The 17,764-nt window shown below is 40.3% G+C and overlaps 1 protein-coding gene across 5 annotated transcripts in view; it reads left to right on the forward strand.

Annotated features, from left to right (window-relative positions):
* Nucleotides 1-250: 250 nt before the first annotated feature.
* Nucleotides 251-17,764, forward strand: part of slc12a7b (solute carrier family 12 member 7b) — a 59,859-nt gene continuing 42,345 nt past the window's right edge. For 3 of the 5 annotated variants that reach the window (XM_034571915.1, XM_034571916.1, XM_034571918.1), the window contains exon 1: nucleotides 251-579. In XM_034571915.1, the coding sequence (XP_034427806.1) occupies nucleotides 351-579 (229 nt within the window). In that variant the 5' untranslated portion in view covers nucleotides 251-350. Of the gene's footprint in view, nucleotides 580-16,739; nucleotides 17,119-17,764 lie in introns of those variants that run through there. The other 2 variants (XM_034571919.1, XM_034571917.1) reach the window with 2 other exon arrangements.

Raw genomic sequence — 17,764 nt, forward strand, 5'->3', positions numbered from 1 at the left:
TTTTAAAAATGGAAACTAAATTAAGTTGTTATACGATATGAACTTGAGTTGCCATAAACATAATTATAAAGTGGGTGTGGGTGAGTTGATTACATTTCTCCCACAGTCCACAATTAACAAATGTCAACCGCGCTGATTGGCTTCCGCGTGTGACTGACAGCGCTCCTTGGCCCTTCCGACCAAAGAGCGAAGGGCGGGGGGGCGGGCACCTGTGTACTGTAATCAGTCCTCTGATAAACCGCGTGAGTCCGAGTCCCGCTGTACGCCGCAGCTGCAGAGGTGAGCCGGTGTCTGCGGCGCGTTCCCTCCGCCGAAAGTGCGTCAACACGCCGGGAAACAACCGAGGGGACATGGGGGAGAGGTTTGTGGTGGTCCCGGTGGACGGAGGAGGTGGGGTCGCCGGGGACAGGGAGCCCTCGGACGCGGTTGTCTCTGACCCGGCGCCGGACACCGGTGGCAGCGCCGGTGTCGGTGCGACCGCGGAGGAGATAGAGGAGGGGGAGGACTCCGTGTTCGAGCCGCAGGACCCCAGCACTGTGGTGCCGATCCTGGAGTACAACCGGGAGCCCAACAAGTACGGTAAGACGCTCCGGCCGCGTCCCACTTCTTATCTCCTCGGTCTATCCGAGGATTAGACGTCGAATTTGACTTCGGCTGCACTTGTGCCTCTGCAGACATTTTAATAAAGCTCCAGCTCCAGACATGGAGAAATACGCATGTAGCGTTAAATAGAGTCTCAGAGAAGTCACACACACACACACACACCTGTTGGTGAAGCAAGAGTCACCAAACAGTCACTTGAGAGCAGTAGGAGTTTTCCTTTCATTTCAAGATTTACAAACAAATGCTCTCCAAGCTGAAAACAGTCTATCAATACAAATGGACGCTAATCGAAATGTAACCTGGCTGAATGGGACTTAATGACACTTCTATATTGAACTTCCTGTGCTTTCCCCCTCCTCTGAATTTAAAGAAGCACAGTTTACTAATTTTATGATTTTATGATGATTTAGGGTTTCCACACTTAAACCCTTTCAAATAATGGAGATCAGTCAATTAAAAATACACTAAAACAGATGAAAACAATAAGAGAAGCAACTTTAAGTAGGTTTGAAAAATCTTGTTGGTGACTATCCTGTAATTTAAACTCACTGTAGAGTTCAAATAATGATCCTGCAGAAAAGCAAGGCCACCATTTCAAAAGGAAATGTGATAATTGAATGAGATTCTCCTTAAATCCACTGAACTTTGTTTGTGACCCTCACACCTTTCATGTCTCTGAGCCACAATTTGTCTGCGGCCTCCACTTGTTCGACCAGTTGCTCACAAACAAGATGCTTCTATAGCAACAGGTTTGAGGCTCAGAAGGGGTCAGAGTATTGCCTGGAACGCTGGCCAGGCAAGCATACCAAATTTTGTGTGCCGATGATGGCTCACTGTGTGCACGGACAAATCTGTTGTGTGTATTGATCAGTGATCGTTAGAGCATGAAGTGTTTTTGTTCAACTCTGCTGAGCTGCAAAAATGCGTCGTTGGCTGTGGCTTCCTTTTTTTTTTTTTGCATGTAATATGTTGTGGTGTACTGGAGTCTCGCGTTGAGTTTAAGTTGTAAGATATTGAGCTTGAGACAGATGCAGCTCGCAGCTTGTGCCAGTGACTGAGCTTATGTTTTGTTGGACACAGGCTATTTCATATAAATCTGAGATTTTGAGTCCTTTTTAAAACTGAAAAAATACGGATGGGGAAAAAGTAGACAGATGACCCTGGGGATCATAGTTGTGCTGCTATTGACATCGTGTGTCGGTCTGTTATGTTAAATCCAACAGAGAAATTTCCCACTGCCCCAGGGTCATTACGAAATGCTTGGTGCACAACAAGTCAGCTTCTGGCCCTAAATATAATCTACTAAGGGTTTATCTACTTAAATCTACTGAAATATATCAACAGATGATGAGTTCCAATGTGTGGACTCTCTTTTACATTGACAACGTTGGATGAAATAAAGATTATGTTAATTGAATGCTTCTGTTCACTGCGAAATTCGTGCATGTGCCTTGATTTTTATCTTTCATGGCTCGAGATTGTGGATTTCAGGACAAAGGAAGTGATTCAGACACTGCTTGCATACTTGCAGCATGGGTATAATAAAACCAAATCAGAAGTGATGTATTTCGGACTGGATAAACCACTACCTCATCCCGTGAGAGTAAAGTGAGTGTAACTGGTAGCGTGGCTAGCACAGAGCTGGAGGGCCACGACAATGTCTTCCACATGATTCCCTCTTCTATTATACAAGGACAGGTTGGCACATGACTGCTCAGTTTAAATGCATAGATTGAGTTTCAGTCTAAGTCAGATTAAGCTAAGAATAAGGTGTGCGTTCACTTTTGATTGTGTATGGGTGCTGTTCTTGTGTTCGTCCTTATCATAAACACAGCATCAGTGAAAAGAAGTTTCTAATCTGAGCTCCTCAGGAGAACTATTCCAGAGGGTTACCCCCCCGACCGCAAAGGTCCTGTGTTTTCCTCTGTGACAACACATCGCGTGATCTTTCATCAGAAAACATTTTAATCTCCTGAGAATTTGTTACATGACTCCAAAGAAGAGTGTGGACACAAACACCACTCATGTTGTGGCATCATTACAGAAATCAGCTTTGACTTATGCTTAGAATCCTGGTGTTTCTATACCCTAAGATAGACAATGTTTGCTTGATTAAGTCATTGAACCCTGTATGGAAATGTTTCCTCTTCATTTGGAGGAGAATTAGGAATTACAAAATGAACAATAAACATTCACTTTGTTTCACACAAATCAAAAGAAAATAAATGTGATTTAAAATAAAACTGTAAACAATGGATAAAGGAGGCTCCATTACATCATGTTTTCTTCATAAAACATGATATTGAGAATCTGACATTACAGCTATAACACCGTTTCCAGAACAGCATCAGTAATGTTCATAGCTGTCACCAAAAACATCAGTAATGCGTCACTGGAATTAAATCTGAAATGTAAATATGTTCCTGAGTGAGAGGAAGAAGAACATAGACATGAGTCAGTATCAGTCCTCCAATCATCTGCTGCTGTGACTCACTGTCTGCACTGCCTCTGCAAGTGGCTAAGTTACAAGAGTTTGCTAGATTTGTGACACTTCTGCTGACCGAACGGTTGAAAACATCGCTTTTTCACATGTTTGTTAATCAGTTGGTCTGATAAAGTAGTTAATTGGCCCGTTACTTTTCACTGCACTCATAGTAACAGGCATAGTTGTCATCAATTTGACATATCTTCCCTTAATCTGGTTCGGCGTGTTCAACACAGCCATCCGTGCGTGTGCGTGCGTGTGCGTGCATATGTGCGCGCGTGCGTGTGTGTGTGTGAGACAAGAAGGTAAACAAGTCTTCATATTAGAATATAACCAGTTATGCTTATCAAACAGGAAATTTGTAATAAAGGCCTTTTTTCCGGTACAACCCTGCCTCAGACAAAAGCCTTAATGCAATAATTTAGATTTTTTTTTATGTCAAATTTAGATTTTATAACTCTTTCCCCCAAATCTTTACTCTGCTCCTGCTCAGAGCGGTGACTGTTCACAGATGTTCTGTTTCTGCACAAACATCCTGTGCTCCTGTTTGGATATTTCTCCTCGTACTCTGGCTGCCTCTGAGCACTGTAAAAACCAATAGAATGCCAGGTATGACGTTGACCACTGAAATTGTCGCTGCTTCCTTGTGGGTGACACACAGGTTTTGGGCCGGAGTCGGCTGTTTGAGAGAGAGGGCGGGGTTTTGGAGAAAACATAACAAAATCTGACCATGAAATAAAGACCACGCTGTTGAATAAAGATGGGAAAGAAACTCATACCCGGTCACTATTTGAGGAAATAAGATAATAAAATAGTCAGCTGGACTTGGTTTTGACTGGCAACCGGTGTTTATGGAAAGCTTTTGTCCATTTCCCTTGAAAAAGGATGAGGCTTTTGTATTTTAGCTGTTTTATTTCTCTGTAAAGTAAACATTTTGGACTGTAAAAGATGTAATTTTGGCCTCTGGGAAGATGGGTATTTACTGCTACTTTTGTATTTAAGACTAAACACTTAATCCAGATTCTTAAAAAGAAGTGATAACTAGCATGGATACTGTAAAAAATGTGGCTTTTGGACGGTGGATTTGACACTTAAAGCCTGTAACAGCGATTCTTGCGGTCATGTGAAAGTGCGGTATTAAAAAAACACAGGACTGTATATTATCACAGGATAATGAAAACTTTGCGTCTCATAAGTATTTAATTATTAAACTTGGACCTTTTTGTTCTGAGTTATTTGCCCTGGATTTCTGTTTCATTTCCTTCCTCTACTGCAGACATTGCATAGCAATCGATACATGGCTGATAGCAGGGATATCTTGGTGATAAATTTTCTGATAGGTTGCTGGATGCTTCTGCTAAATGAAATTCCTCAATGATAAAGTTGATTACCGTAGCAGATAATGAGTTTAGATGCTGGATGAGCAGGCCTTTCCTCTGCAAGGCCACATCTACTGGTATTCTCAGTAACAAGGAGGAACTTGTGTGAACCAGCAGGCCGTTGGAATAGGTTCTTCTTTCTTTTCTGTATTTGCTGATCATGGCAGTTTTGTCTCAAATAGGGAGCACCAGAAGGTTCTGGATAAATCCGAAAGTCACCATAAAAAACATACAGAGAGATGGTTTTCTTTATATTTTTTATGTCACCAATAAAGAAAGTCGTTTTAAGGCTTAATAATGTGAGTTTAAAGTTGTATTCTTCTTCGACTTGAGCTCTGTAGCTGGTTAAATCACCTCAACACTGTGCATGACGCAGCTGCTAATGGGGTTACGTGACACATTGTTGTTATATTTGTATGTATCGCTGATCTGCGTCATCAAGGTTGCAAATGTTTAGTGTGAGATTGAGTAACAAGTATTGTAAAGTGGCAGTGGCCGTTATGAAGAAGTGGAAAGTGTAGACAAGTGGACACTGTGTGAGTGATACTGGCTGTTTGTTTCTCTAACTCGCCCAGACCATAAATACCCTGCAAAAAGGCAGACCTGTTTCTTTTTCCTTGTTCAGCCTGAGTGAGGCAAAGACCAAACTGTGAGTGAAGTCATGCAAAGTGAATATGAGCATGATTATTGTAAGCTAGCCAGTGGCGGATCTAGGATCTTTGTAAATCAGGGGGGCCATTTCTTGTTTCCTGTTAACTCTTGGGCGAAAGCCACACGTCATTGAACACATTTAGGAAATTGTTCCTTGTTCAAGCAAATTGTGTACTTAAAAAAAAAAAAAAGGACAGGGGCACTTCAGAGGCCAATCAGATTTCAGCTGGGGCCAGTGCCCCCATGCCCCCCCCCCCCCCCGTAGCTGACAATGTATAAAATGCATAGCATATATTATGACAGTGTATTGTTTAAAGCAGTCTTTCTCACGAAGGGGTCGGGAGGCACAGAGAGGGGTGAAATGATTTTCAGGAATCCAAAACAATTGAAAACCAGTTAATAATATAATGTTTTAGCCAAAATTGTTACAAAAGATGAAAACAATAATAGTTCAGTTTAAGATAAAACAATAAAATATTCATCAACTATGTGATTGTTTTTTCTTTTCTTTCCCCTAAACTGATTATGACAGCTTAGTCTTCATCAGGTTCATTTATAGCACCACATAGGGTACTTTACAGCATGTTTATTTAATTTTTTTGCAAAATCAATATCCTTTGTGATAATCTGACAAGTTTTCGAGCCCCACGTATAAAGTATTTGTTCTGAAAACATAGTGTCTGAACAAGAGATGTAATGGATATATTAATAGTAGATGAAATCACACGAGTCGGTGTCATGGCACAACAGAGGATGTCCCCATGGTGCTTGCCTAAGATGCAGAGGATGACTAAGATTACATTTGGATTTATGGGGGGGATTAAGGAAGCAGTGAAAGTTAAATGAGGTTCTGCAGGGATAGGGGTCTCCAGAAAGTGTCGGATTTAAACTAGATGCGACAGTATGCAGACGCAGGCTGTGACAGTTCAAACACTTGGGAAAAACTGAGCAGTAGGTTTTTTCACGATAGCAAAATTATGACTGATAAGACAGCTGCTTAGATATCACAATACCAATGCTGAAACAATGCCACAAGCCACTTCTCATTCAGTGTCTGGAGGTTTATTGAATCATTTATGTTCATTTTGAGGGTTTGAGCTCCATCAGCATGAGGAAGAACTTCCATGCTCGATAAAATTGTAGTTTATGTGCCTTTAGCACATCCAAGACAAATTGAGGACACGTCTGAGATCCAATCACTCTGACGGAGGTGGTCTGTGACTTATGTGTTCACATTCTTTTAAAGGTGTGAACACAAATGTGTCCTGGGCCACATTTGAAGGACGGCCTACTCAATGTTGTTGAGCTGCAGTTTGATAATAAAACAACCCCTCCTTTTTTCCTCCCCTCTCTCTTTCTCTTTCTATCTTAGCCACAAATGCCAACACATTAACAAAGGACACATCGTCAGATCGGCTAAAAAAATAATTTGGTCTTGACGAACAGAAATTATGCGCCTGTGTATTTGCATATCTGATCAGAATTCACTGGAGACAGATGTGGAGACACATTCTAATGTTAGGTGTGAACTGATGTACTCAGAGCTGACCACTTGTGATCAGATCTCTGGAGACACGTGTTAACACCAGCTGAACAGGGTCACACACACTGCCGCACATCAACCTAACTCAGGAAATGCCCCTCCTATTAAAATGCTATCTCTCCTAAAGTATCTGCACGGTATGTAATTTTGTACATAACAATTTTAGCTGCAGGATATTGCAATATATTTTTAGTATATATTTACTGTGCAACACTGCTTGAAGACAACCTGTTGCAGCTGAGGCACTTGGGCAATAATATTGTGAAACCTTCTGTCCATGCACTCACTCAAACATTCACTCTCATAAGCATATTTGCTTTACTAATAGCTTGTGTGTTTTTGTTTTTCATGATCCTGGCAGGGAGATTGTTTTTAGACAATCAGAGAAAGCAATACGTAAATTAATTCATAATATGTAAGAGCAGAGTGACGCAGCTTCTATATTAGTTGTAGGAGTGAGCCTTCAGAATGTCCTCACTACACAGCGTTTCGTTGGCATGCGTGTGTACATTCATGTTTAAAAAGGCATGCACCTTGGGTATCATGTGCTGCCCTCTGCTTTATTTGGAGTCCAGAAGTCAGCATGAGCACCAACTGGGCCCTGACGTCCTATATCTGCTCCTTTGGCCTCCCAGTGCGGGGCCTCCCCTGCCCGGCCGGCGAGGGATGTTTGTTCCAGTTGCTTGCTATTTACATGCAGCACTCAGGAGGAGGGGTGTGTCCCTCACTGGTCACACAGAAGGGTTTTAGGAGGTTTGTTTTTCTCTTCCTCTTTTAGGGAACTTATATGGGTGAAGTTTAACTCAATTGGACACCACTGAGTGACGTGTTTGTGGTTATAAAAGCAGATTTTACTTTTTTTTTTAATATGAGGACCTTTTTTATGTTTAGCGCCTGATGTAATACAATATTTGTCAAGTTTTCAGTTTTGCTGACTTTGCCACTGTTATTATGAAAACACACAAACATAACATTTAAGCTGAACATATAATTTACATAATTCACTTGTAAAGAACAGTACTGTACTTTGTTGCCAACTGCTGTCATGGCTCATCAGACACTGTTTTCTGTAGCTATCAGTACCTTTTTAAAAATAACCCTGTGTTATCCTTGTGATCGCGTGACACGAAACATACGTATATCATCATCTGAGATCCAGGGGGCGCTCTTATTCTGATTCCATAGAGTTTATAAGTGCTGTGTGTGCTGTGTGTTTTTCTCTATCGTGACAGAAATCGACCATTAGGTTTGACACTATGCTGCAGCTGTCAACACGACATGGTTGGCATGCGTGTGCTATTCAAAGGTTTTATGTTGTGGGAGTGTTGATGATGAAAAGCAAGCTTGAAGTGTATCCTGACCTGCATTGGATTTGTGAAGCTGTTACTTATATGTATATGTAGGAGTTTTTTAGCATGAGTAATCGATTATGAGCTCTTAGATTAGTTTTTTAAACAATAGAGATATTTTAAATGAAACTTCTTATGGTGTAAAAATCTACTTTACACTGCTCTCTAGGTGCTGATAATGTCTGAATAGCAAAGATTTACATTATCATATTCAGCAGACATTGTTTAAAATGTTTGGATCATTATATCCTTCTCTTGTGGTGTTTTTGTTGTTTGAATCATAATATTCACAGAATATATTCATGATGATGAATAAGAGATGTCCCCAATCTAGTGGGTCATTATTGGGGGAAATTTGAAAGGCCATTATTGGTTCAAAGAAACCAAATATATTCAAATCCTTTCATTATTGTACTCTACTGTGTTTTGTCCACCTCAGCCTGCTAGTGTTGATTCCCTGCTCAAGAGTCTACCGTGGGATAATTATTTGGGTGCGGTGGCGTGGAAAATGATTTGGTTGAATTGGTAAGTGACTCAGATCAGATACAGAGGCAAAAATACACCGATTCATTTAAATCCAACCCCAATGAATCTGGCACTAGCAGATCCCACAAATAATCACTAATTAATGTTAATTTCATGAGTCAGTAGTTGACATTCCAAACATTGTTTGTCTGGCTAAAGTGCTCTCTGCATCTGGTGCTTGTGTTAGAATGAAAAAGGTCGGGGTTTGATAACATCTCATATCTGCCACCATGCCAAATCTGCTTTTCAAATCTGAAGCCTTTCGACACATGAATGAATCATATCTCATTACTCATAAAGTTATGAATAAAAACCAGTCAAAATTCAGTTTAGATGACAATCAGCTGTTTGAAAAATCCAGAAATATTACCGTTTTTCGTGACGGCTAATAATCCCCTAACATTAATTAAGCTGTAGCCTAATTCATGTTTACAACCTGCAAATGAGATGAGCAGCAATTTTTTTTTTGTCATATTGTTATTGTCAGAAATGAGCTGAAACATTTTGACACCTGATTTAACACAAACTATTTGATCCACATGATGAAGGTCCAAGATCAAAGTTCTCAGGTGATTGAGCTCAAGATTTGATTTAATGTGCAGCAAAAGTTTAACTGGGAATCTCCTGTATTTGGTGTTCTGCAGTCAGCTGATCATTTCTCTGGAGAAGAGTCTTCACTCTGAACAACAAAAACAGAGTTCACTGGTGGTCACAGAGAGATGTGTCTTTGGCAGAGTCCAGTCCACGGCTTGGAGCGAGCAAATTAACCAACAGACTAAAGTTTCAGTGAAGCTGTTAAAGAAGTGACATAAAGACGCCACAGGACAAAAGCGATAGTCCATCCCAACTTTACATTATGAGTCACATTCACACCACCCTCCTTTTTATATAGAGCTCCTCTATCGCACATCCTTCACACACTTTGGCAATTTGCCCAAGGACACTGCCGACTGGAGATGACGCAGATTAAACCACAGAATGACCCGCTCTACCTCCTGAGCCACGGCCACAATAAATGAGAAGGTGCTAATTCTCATAAAAACTAGAATGCCACAATAAGTCCCCTTAAATTCATTCACACTGCACACACTAATAGATATCATTCCCCTCAATATATACATTTTCTTCATGAAGAGCCATGAATTATTGCCTAGAAAAATAAATGAAAATCTCAAAAATGCCCCATCTATGCCTTTTTATAATGACAGTGATTAAAAAAATTCCTTGGCCTGCTCCCTGATTCCAATCTGAACCAAAATAGAGAGAGATAGAATGTTGGGAACCAGGTCCAAAACTTAAATCTATATCTTTGTGAGGTAAAAAAAAAACCACTCTGTATCACCACTGTACAACTGTGAGAGGACTGGATTTTTCTGTAGTTTACACAACAGAACATCATAGTTTTATTTTTATACCATATGAATGATTACAAGTTTAAACTTGATATATTTTTATTTCAGGACCTTGTGAAAATAGTTAGTTTCAGTTTACACCACAGCTTCAATGTGCCAGGTGTGCATTTAATAATCATTTTGGGAAATATAAGTATAAAATTAGACTTAGATTAGGCAACAGGTTGCCAATATTAAAAGCCCCAAACTGGGATTACTGCCAAAAGCTTCTGATCGAGACATCCCTAAGTAATATCATTGTGCACAATATCTAATCAACCTGAAATCTGTTCTTATCTCTTCTAATGGTCTGTACATAAAATGCACCTATTTCTTTTATTTCAGATACATAATAAAAGTGGCCAGATGACAAATAATAACAGTGGCAGCCTTTGCTACTGTACAGTCAGTGAACAGACATGGGAAAAACTACTCAAGAGGTTATCTACATTTGGTGTGGGTGGTCATGGGGTTTTCCAGCTGTTGGTCAGCATTTTGTGACTAAGTAAGGAATTTACTGTGTGTTATTTGGGTCATACTGTCTAAATAAACCAAGTTAATACTGTTTTTAAAGCCAAACGAGGTCTGAGGAGGGCAAAATCTAAATTTGAAATGACATCTGGAACTGGCAAAGAATACTTGTGTAAATCAATAAGTGTAGTACATACAGGGAGGGGGCACATGGACTGGAATAGATGATGGATTTCCTCCTTACAACAGCCCTGCAATAAATGCTGCCACTGTGAATGTTATGATCAATTCTTGTCGATGTCAAAAGATACTGGTTCATTTTAGTTCAGTTTCTTTTATTTCATTGTAAAAGGGAATAACATACAAAATCACCTCTTTTATGTATCTTGTGTTAAGTTCCTGCATTACCCAGTTCAGGTGTACACATTCTTGTGTCTACCCCATATACGTGGAGAAAAGACATCTCGGTACAGTAAGGCCTCCTTGGCGGTGGATATCAGGTGTCAGAAATGTGTAGGGAGACACATTGCGTGAGTATCGTGTTCTGTGTGTCTTTTTGAATGAGGAGCCTTAGGATAACCTTTGTAACCCCGTGGCTGTCACAAGCAGCCTAAATGACAGAAATACAGTCAGATGCCACAGATGGAACTGATACAGTGGAATCTTCAGTCATTTGCAGCTTCTCTCATGACGTACTGAGCTGTCTGCCCAAAAAAAGAACAGAGCTGACCAAACACTTGAGTCAGCTGAGTTGAGTTGAGTCCTGAAAGTACCCGTCGGCGATACCTGGCATGTCAAGAGAGATAAAGGAACAAACGGTTGTAACGCACCAACGGGAGTTTCACACGCCTTTTATACCTCACTTGCTTTCAAGCGTTCCAAAGATTTTTATCTCAAGCATTGCTTTCTTTCATTGACTTACAAGGAAATTCAGACCAACTGGATTGACCATTTTAGATCATTTTGCATTGTGTTGTCCACTCTCCTTTTTTTTGCTGTCTCTCCATTTAACGAGAACACAGGATTTACAGAAAAACAGGTTGAAGGAAATGCTGTATTTAGTGTAAACACTTTGAAAGAGAGGAAAGTGTCACCTGAGCCTGTTGTGTCAAATAGTGTTTAATGGCTGACTGACAAGTGCGCTGTTACCTGAGATGAGGCGTCGCCGTCCATGTGTGCAGTGAAGTCATGACAGATGTCACGTTGCCTGAAATCATGCAGAGTAGCATTTATACATACTTATGCCATACTTGTGTGTTTTTTTAATTGACCTTGGTAGCTGATTGTGACTAATTTTCTTATCATTACATCACCTAAACTCTTCTTAATATAGATTCTTCATTTTTGTTTAAGTCTAGCTGCTGTCCTGACTTCGCCTGACTAAGGTCCCCCTAATAAACAACAGTAATGGAAATGTATAAGATAAGATAATCCTATTATTAGTCCCACAATGAAATAAAAAAATGCCATATTACAGCAACAAAGGGGTAAAAGAAAATATAAACAAGCGATACAAATATATAAAAATAGGGACAACTTAAACCAGTGGAATTTGAAAGATTGGGACAATATGAACATGGGAGTAATATAAGAATAGTAATTTGTATTATTATTTTACAATGCAAACAGGATTGTACATACAAAGGTGTTGAAATTGCTCAGACCATTGAGTATGGCACTGTTAAAATGAAATGACACCCGAGGGCATCACAGTATTGTCGTATATTGTCAGAATTCAGGTGCATGTGGTGTCCTGGGAGCAGAGCTGGTTGTAGAGTCTAAAAGGAAAATGTTCAGTCACTGTTAGGAAAGTCTGACTGGGTGTGTTCACTGGTATTGTTCCTCTTTAGGTTCAGTTGTGTCAGTGCTTTTTAAAGGAAAAAGTGGCATTTCCATTTGGTAGTTTACTCCTTATTATCCTACATGGTGTGCTGTTAATGCTGCATGTTGTTTTTGATTAGCGGCTCCTGCCTGTTTACGTTTCAACCTGTTGCTCCACATCTGTACAAAATATAAAACAAATGGTTCTTTCATAATTTGTCCTGATGGTGAAATTCCAGTTTTGATCTCATGGGGGCAACACAGGGTCATTGTTAGTCTGCAGCCACCTCCTGCACGACGAGAAGAGACAAATATATCAAACAGAACAGCTAAAATACTAATAGGTTGGTTTTGCATTCAACAAATAAGGAGAAATAAGGACTCAAGTTTGATGCTCTTGTTGCTCCAATTAAGTGATGTTGGATTATTATTTGCTCCCACCTGAGCCAAAAAATCTCATAGTATGGTACAATACAAATACATCCTTTTCTTTTCTTCACCCTCTGACCTCTGTTCTTCAAAAGCAACGATGCAGTGCAGTTTGAAGAGAAAGAGGAAGTATAGAGAGAAGGAAAGAAGTCACGCGATGAAGGCCGTGACCCAAACTCACACCACATGATAAACAGATCATATTCTCATCTGTTAGCCACCATGATTTACTTCTCTTAGATTCATGCAGTTGTGTTTCTGTTTTACAGTGTGTACGCAGTCTGTGTAGATCCCCACAGGGAGGTTGTCCTTTCTCCTACACCTCCAGAGGGCGCTGTCAGTCACTAGTGAAGATTAAATGCTCTTGAGCAGGGCCAATGTCACAGGCATTTGAAGGGATGTTTTCTGAATTGTCTACATTGCTGCTGCCATTTTTTTTTTTTTAAGTTTCAAGTTTTGCTTTGTTATAATGTATTTATCATTGTTTTATTATTCATACATTTACTATTAATTGATATTGATTTGTTATTTCTTATTTTGAAATACTCATATTTATCAACTATTTAAAAAATCTAACTTTGTTTTAGATCAAATAAAGCAATATTGTATTAGTTTACTTACTAATGCTGTATAGCTGCAGATGTAAACAAACTTTCAATAGAAGGGTTTTGTGAGTGCCCCACCCATGATGAGTACTTATTGATTACTGTACTGTTCAGCTCACTACTCTGCCCCTAGTAAAGAGACACTGAACCTTCCACTCTCCAGCTGGTGTCCTTGGGCTGTACTTAGTGTCTCTGATGCATGTCCAGTCTCCTCCCATTTTCCCTTGTAGAATCAATCAATATACCTATTTTGGTGTTAGAAATCTGAGCCTGTAGAGGAAAGTTTAGTCTTTTCGGGGCAGAGGAATGCATCACTGTGTAATAGAGTATACAGTGGCATCAGAGAGAACTTTATTGTTGTAGATTTAATTTTAAATGGATAAAATTGGGATTCATTTTACCATCAATCTACATTCAGTCATTTCAAAATTAAAAGTCTGGAACCACTAGGACTCCTAGAGTTGGTTGTCAACTGAATAACTGGACTGGTAGGGCTCAGTTAGCTTCCATCAATCAGGCCTTAATGGTAGAGTGGCCAGATCGAAGTCACTTTTAGTGAGTGGCACATGATACCCCACTTAACTCCCGTTAAGTGCCAAACAGAATTTATAGCAGACGTAAAGATGGCCGTTCACAGACAATTGAGAGGATCTGCCAGGATATGGCTGAATCTGATAAATGAATCCTAGTGGACAAAACTTAGAGAGACAAGAGAATTAAAAACTGTAATAACCTTGTCATTGTGGACTAATAAGTGTAGAGTGACCGGCTAAAAGACAGTTTATCCATTTAAATTCAATCCACAATAAAGTCATACCTTTCCCTTTATTAATGAAGAATATATCCTCAGTGATTAATATCCCCAAACAACAAGCACAGAAACCCCCCCCCCCCAGCATTTTATAATTCCAGTGAGTCAAGCAGGATGAATGCAGGGGAAAATAACTTTTTGGGGTTGGTGTCTAAAACTTTCCTATATGTAGACGGCAAACGTTCTGCTATAGATTTTGGGGCTTTCTGAGGTAGTTAATCTATTGTGAAAGTGTGATCTCATACTATGTCATTGATAAAAATGCTTTTTTAAATGTGGGGCAGAAAGTCCCAGAGTGTCCCTGTTAAGACTTGTGTTTTTTGTATGTTTCAGATATTTATACCTCCACTACATAACCTCCAACATAACAGGCGGTTATGTTTTCATCTGCGTTTCTTTGTTTGGTAGTCAGCAGCATCATGTAAAAACTACTGGATCCATTACAGAACCTGGTGGAACTATGCGGTAAATGTCAGGAGAGACCCTGTTAAATTTTGATCATTTATTTCCGAGGGAATCATTTGTGGATCTTGGTGGGAAAAAATCAGGCATGTTTTGGGCCCTGATCTATAAGTGTGTACAATTTGGTGCAGCTTCATTGAATTAAAGGGGGCTGTTGTGCAGAGGTATGCTCTTTACCGAGTGCTATCCAAGTTTATAACTTTACTTTGGAGTAACAGCTGCATCTAAAGATATGTCCAACACCCTCATGCCCCTGTGTTTTCATATTATGCTTCTGGCCAAAAAAAAACTACTTCAAACTTGACATGTTGAAACATTGCCAGAGAGATATTTATGGCACAACATTTCAGCATTGTTGTAAACGCCCTCATGAAAGGGACCTTGTCCTCATGGCCTGGATGCATTGACTGCTCTTGAGAAGCAGTCAGACTGTCTGGCCACGTAATCAGTGGATGCCAGTTACATTACTGCTTATCTGAGCGGGGAGTAGATAAGTGCTTACTGTGTATCCTTCGCAAGACCACAAAATGTTTGTGAATGTACAGTTGTCAAATCACTTTTTTGATTAATGATATCCACCCATCTTTTTGCTTCAAATTATTTCTGAAATATCTGATTGGGTGGCTGACAAACGTAAGGCTTTAGACAAGTGTTGCGGCGAATGAATTTCATCATGTTTCTCCTATGTAGCGAAGTACAGATTTAAGAGACAGTATTTCTCCCAAAATCTCAGAAATGTGCTTCTTTTTCATAGGCAGATAAAAATAGCTGAGTTTAATGCTTACACAGTATTAATTAGTGTGGACACCTCAGGGGTGTCAGGTAAATTATTCTTATTCTTTCTTTAGTCATCAGAAACAAACTCTCTTCCTTTCAATCTTTCAGTTGCAATGCTAAAAACAACCTTTGTTACTGTAACTTGATCACTGCCTCTGCCTGCAGGTCTCTGTCTCTTTGCCTCTCAGCTCTTCAGCTCCACCTCCTCCCTTTCCTCTTTCCCGCAGCCTCCACCCTTCCGTTGACTGTATTGATCTTGTATGTCGTCATATTGGGGGAAACTAAAGGGGGAAAGGTTGACTTGCTCCGGGTTGGGACTCTAGATATTTGGCACACATTGGCTTCGAGCGCTGCAGCGTTATGAAAGAGCTGGAGATTTGCCTGGTGTGCAGGGGCTTTTTCCTCCAGCTGAGTTTCTCGCTGCATTTCCCATCATATAGGGGTGTTGGTTACTTGAGATCTAATACCTTGTATCGCTTTCCGAGCACTCTTTACACTGAGGAAATGACTCATTGTTTTTGGACGAGAGAGAAGGTCACCTGAGAGATTTGGATATAACCCGCAATAGACTGCTGCTGACTGATCATGATACACTGCGTGATAGAAGAGGATGAAGAGGGATGTGAATAAGATAGTTGAGAAAGGTGAATAAATAATAAATGAGATCAAAATCTATTAAATTAATTAAATAATTTACATTTGGTCATGTAATGTGTTTTTGGATTCCTTGGACATTACATTGTATTTAATGAAAAAATGGATTGACATTTTTTATTCTCTTTTAGCCCCAACAAAAATGTACTGAGGCTTTGAATCAAAGAACATTTTTTTCCTTCTTAATTACAATTATTTATCTATTTTCAAGGTTGCTCTGAAGAGATAGAAGCACAAAGTTGACACTTGAATTTACTCACTTGCCTCCTCACAATACCTCCGTCAGTTTCCCAGTGTGTTTTCACAGCTCCAAACTGTGGAGTACATTTTTAATGAGGCGGACAATGCAGAAGTTGGACGTGTGTGCTAGCATGTGCATGCACTTGTGCTAGCCCTCAATAGGGGTGTGTGCGTAGGGGGCCAGTATACGTCTTTAAATCAGCCCTGCCCACTTCAGACTATGCACACGGGGTCAAATAACACCGTATAGGAAATGAGAAGATGTGGAGCAGCTCTGGGCTTCCTCTTCTCTTTCAACAAAGACTCACACTGCTGGCTTTTGTTGTGTGTGTGTGAGACAGAGCAACATTCCCGGACAGAGGATTTGGCCTCAGGCACAGAAATTGCTGTATGTATGAGCTCACACACATGAGCACAAATGCATGTCATGTTTTCTGCCAGTGTGTGTTTGTGTGTGCTACCCCCATTGGGGCGGGGCAGTTCTTCTCTTCCTTATTTGGAAAGTCGGTGCGGGGAGGGGGCTGGGGTCACATGGGTGTACAGTAGAATCCCAGCGATAGGAACAAAAACTCAGAAGTAAGACCAGACGTCTGTCCAGGAGAGTTTGGCACATCAGGGCAGTAAGTCGGGAGGGGAAAAAAGCAAACAGCTGCGAACAAGAGCAAGAAAGAGGAGAAGAGTGACAGCTATTGGACAGAGGAAGAGAGAGAGGGATAGCAGAACAGAGAGGGAGGAGAAAAGAGCGAGAGAGATAAGAGTGTGACAAACAGGAGACATTGAGAGGAAGCACATGGTGTAAAAATGCCCACCAGCTTCACTGTGGTCCCGGTGAAGGACAACACAAGAGGGGCAAAAGAAGGGAATGAGGAGGATGATGTGGATGACAACAACGTTCTAAAAGAGGAAGATGAGGAAACCACAGGTGAGATCAGATGTTATATTTAGCTCCGTCAGGTGGGTGATTAAACAAAAATGGGACCTAACACTCATTTCAAACAATTGATTCGAAACAAATTTACACGTTTCTATTCTCAAATGAGACTCTGGCAATTTTGTGGCTTTTTAAAGGTGGAACACATCTTAGGTAGAGAAATATGTCTGGAAAGCTCCAGACTTTGCTTACAGTGTCCAGGGCAAGCTGATCATTTGGCTTTTTCCACATTTGACTGCCCGGCTATATTTTCTCAGAAAACCTGCTTATGGGCTGTGTGTGGGTGGATAATGTGTAGGGAGGATGGTGGATTTTAGGGAAGCCTTGATCATTTTGGAGCAACTGCATGGGATGAGTTTCCTTTACACGCTACTACTCAAGGGAGTATGACATGAACTGTTCCATTCCAGTGTTGGGTTAGGGTTAGTCATTGTCTGCATCCACACAACCAGTTACCAGTCTTGATTTCTTCTATCTTGTGTGTTTCAGTGTAGTTTTCTTGGTCTTTTCCTCAAGAAACCACTTTAATTCTGTAATTTTTCCTGTTCTTTATTCTACCTTATTCCCACATATTGTTAAAGAAAACACTGAACAACACATATGTTCTATTTGGGACAAGCATGGCCCATCACCCTGT

Source organism: Hippoglossus hippoglossus, chromosome 20 (genome assembly GCF_009819705.1).
Source record: "Hippoglossus hippoglossus isolate fHipHip1 chromosome 20, fHipHip1.pri, whole genome shotgun sequence".
In the NCBI taxonomy this organism is placed as follows: domain Eukaryota; kingdom Metazoa; phylum Chordata; class Actinopteri; order Pleuronectiformes; family Pleuronectidae; genus Hippoglossus; species Hippoglossus hippoglossus.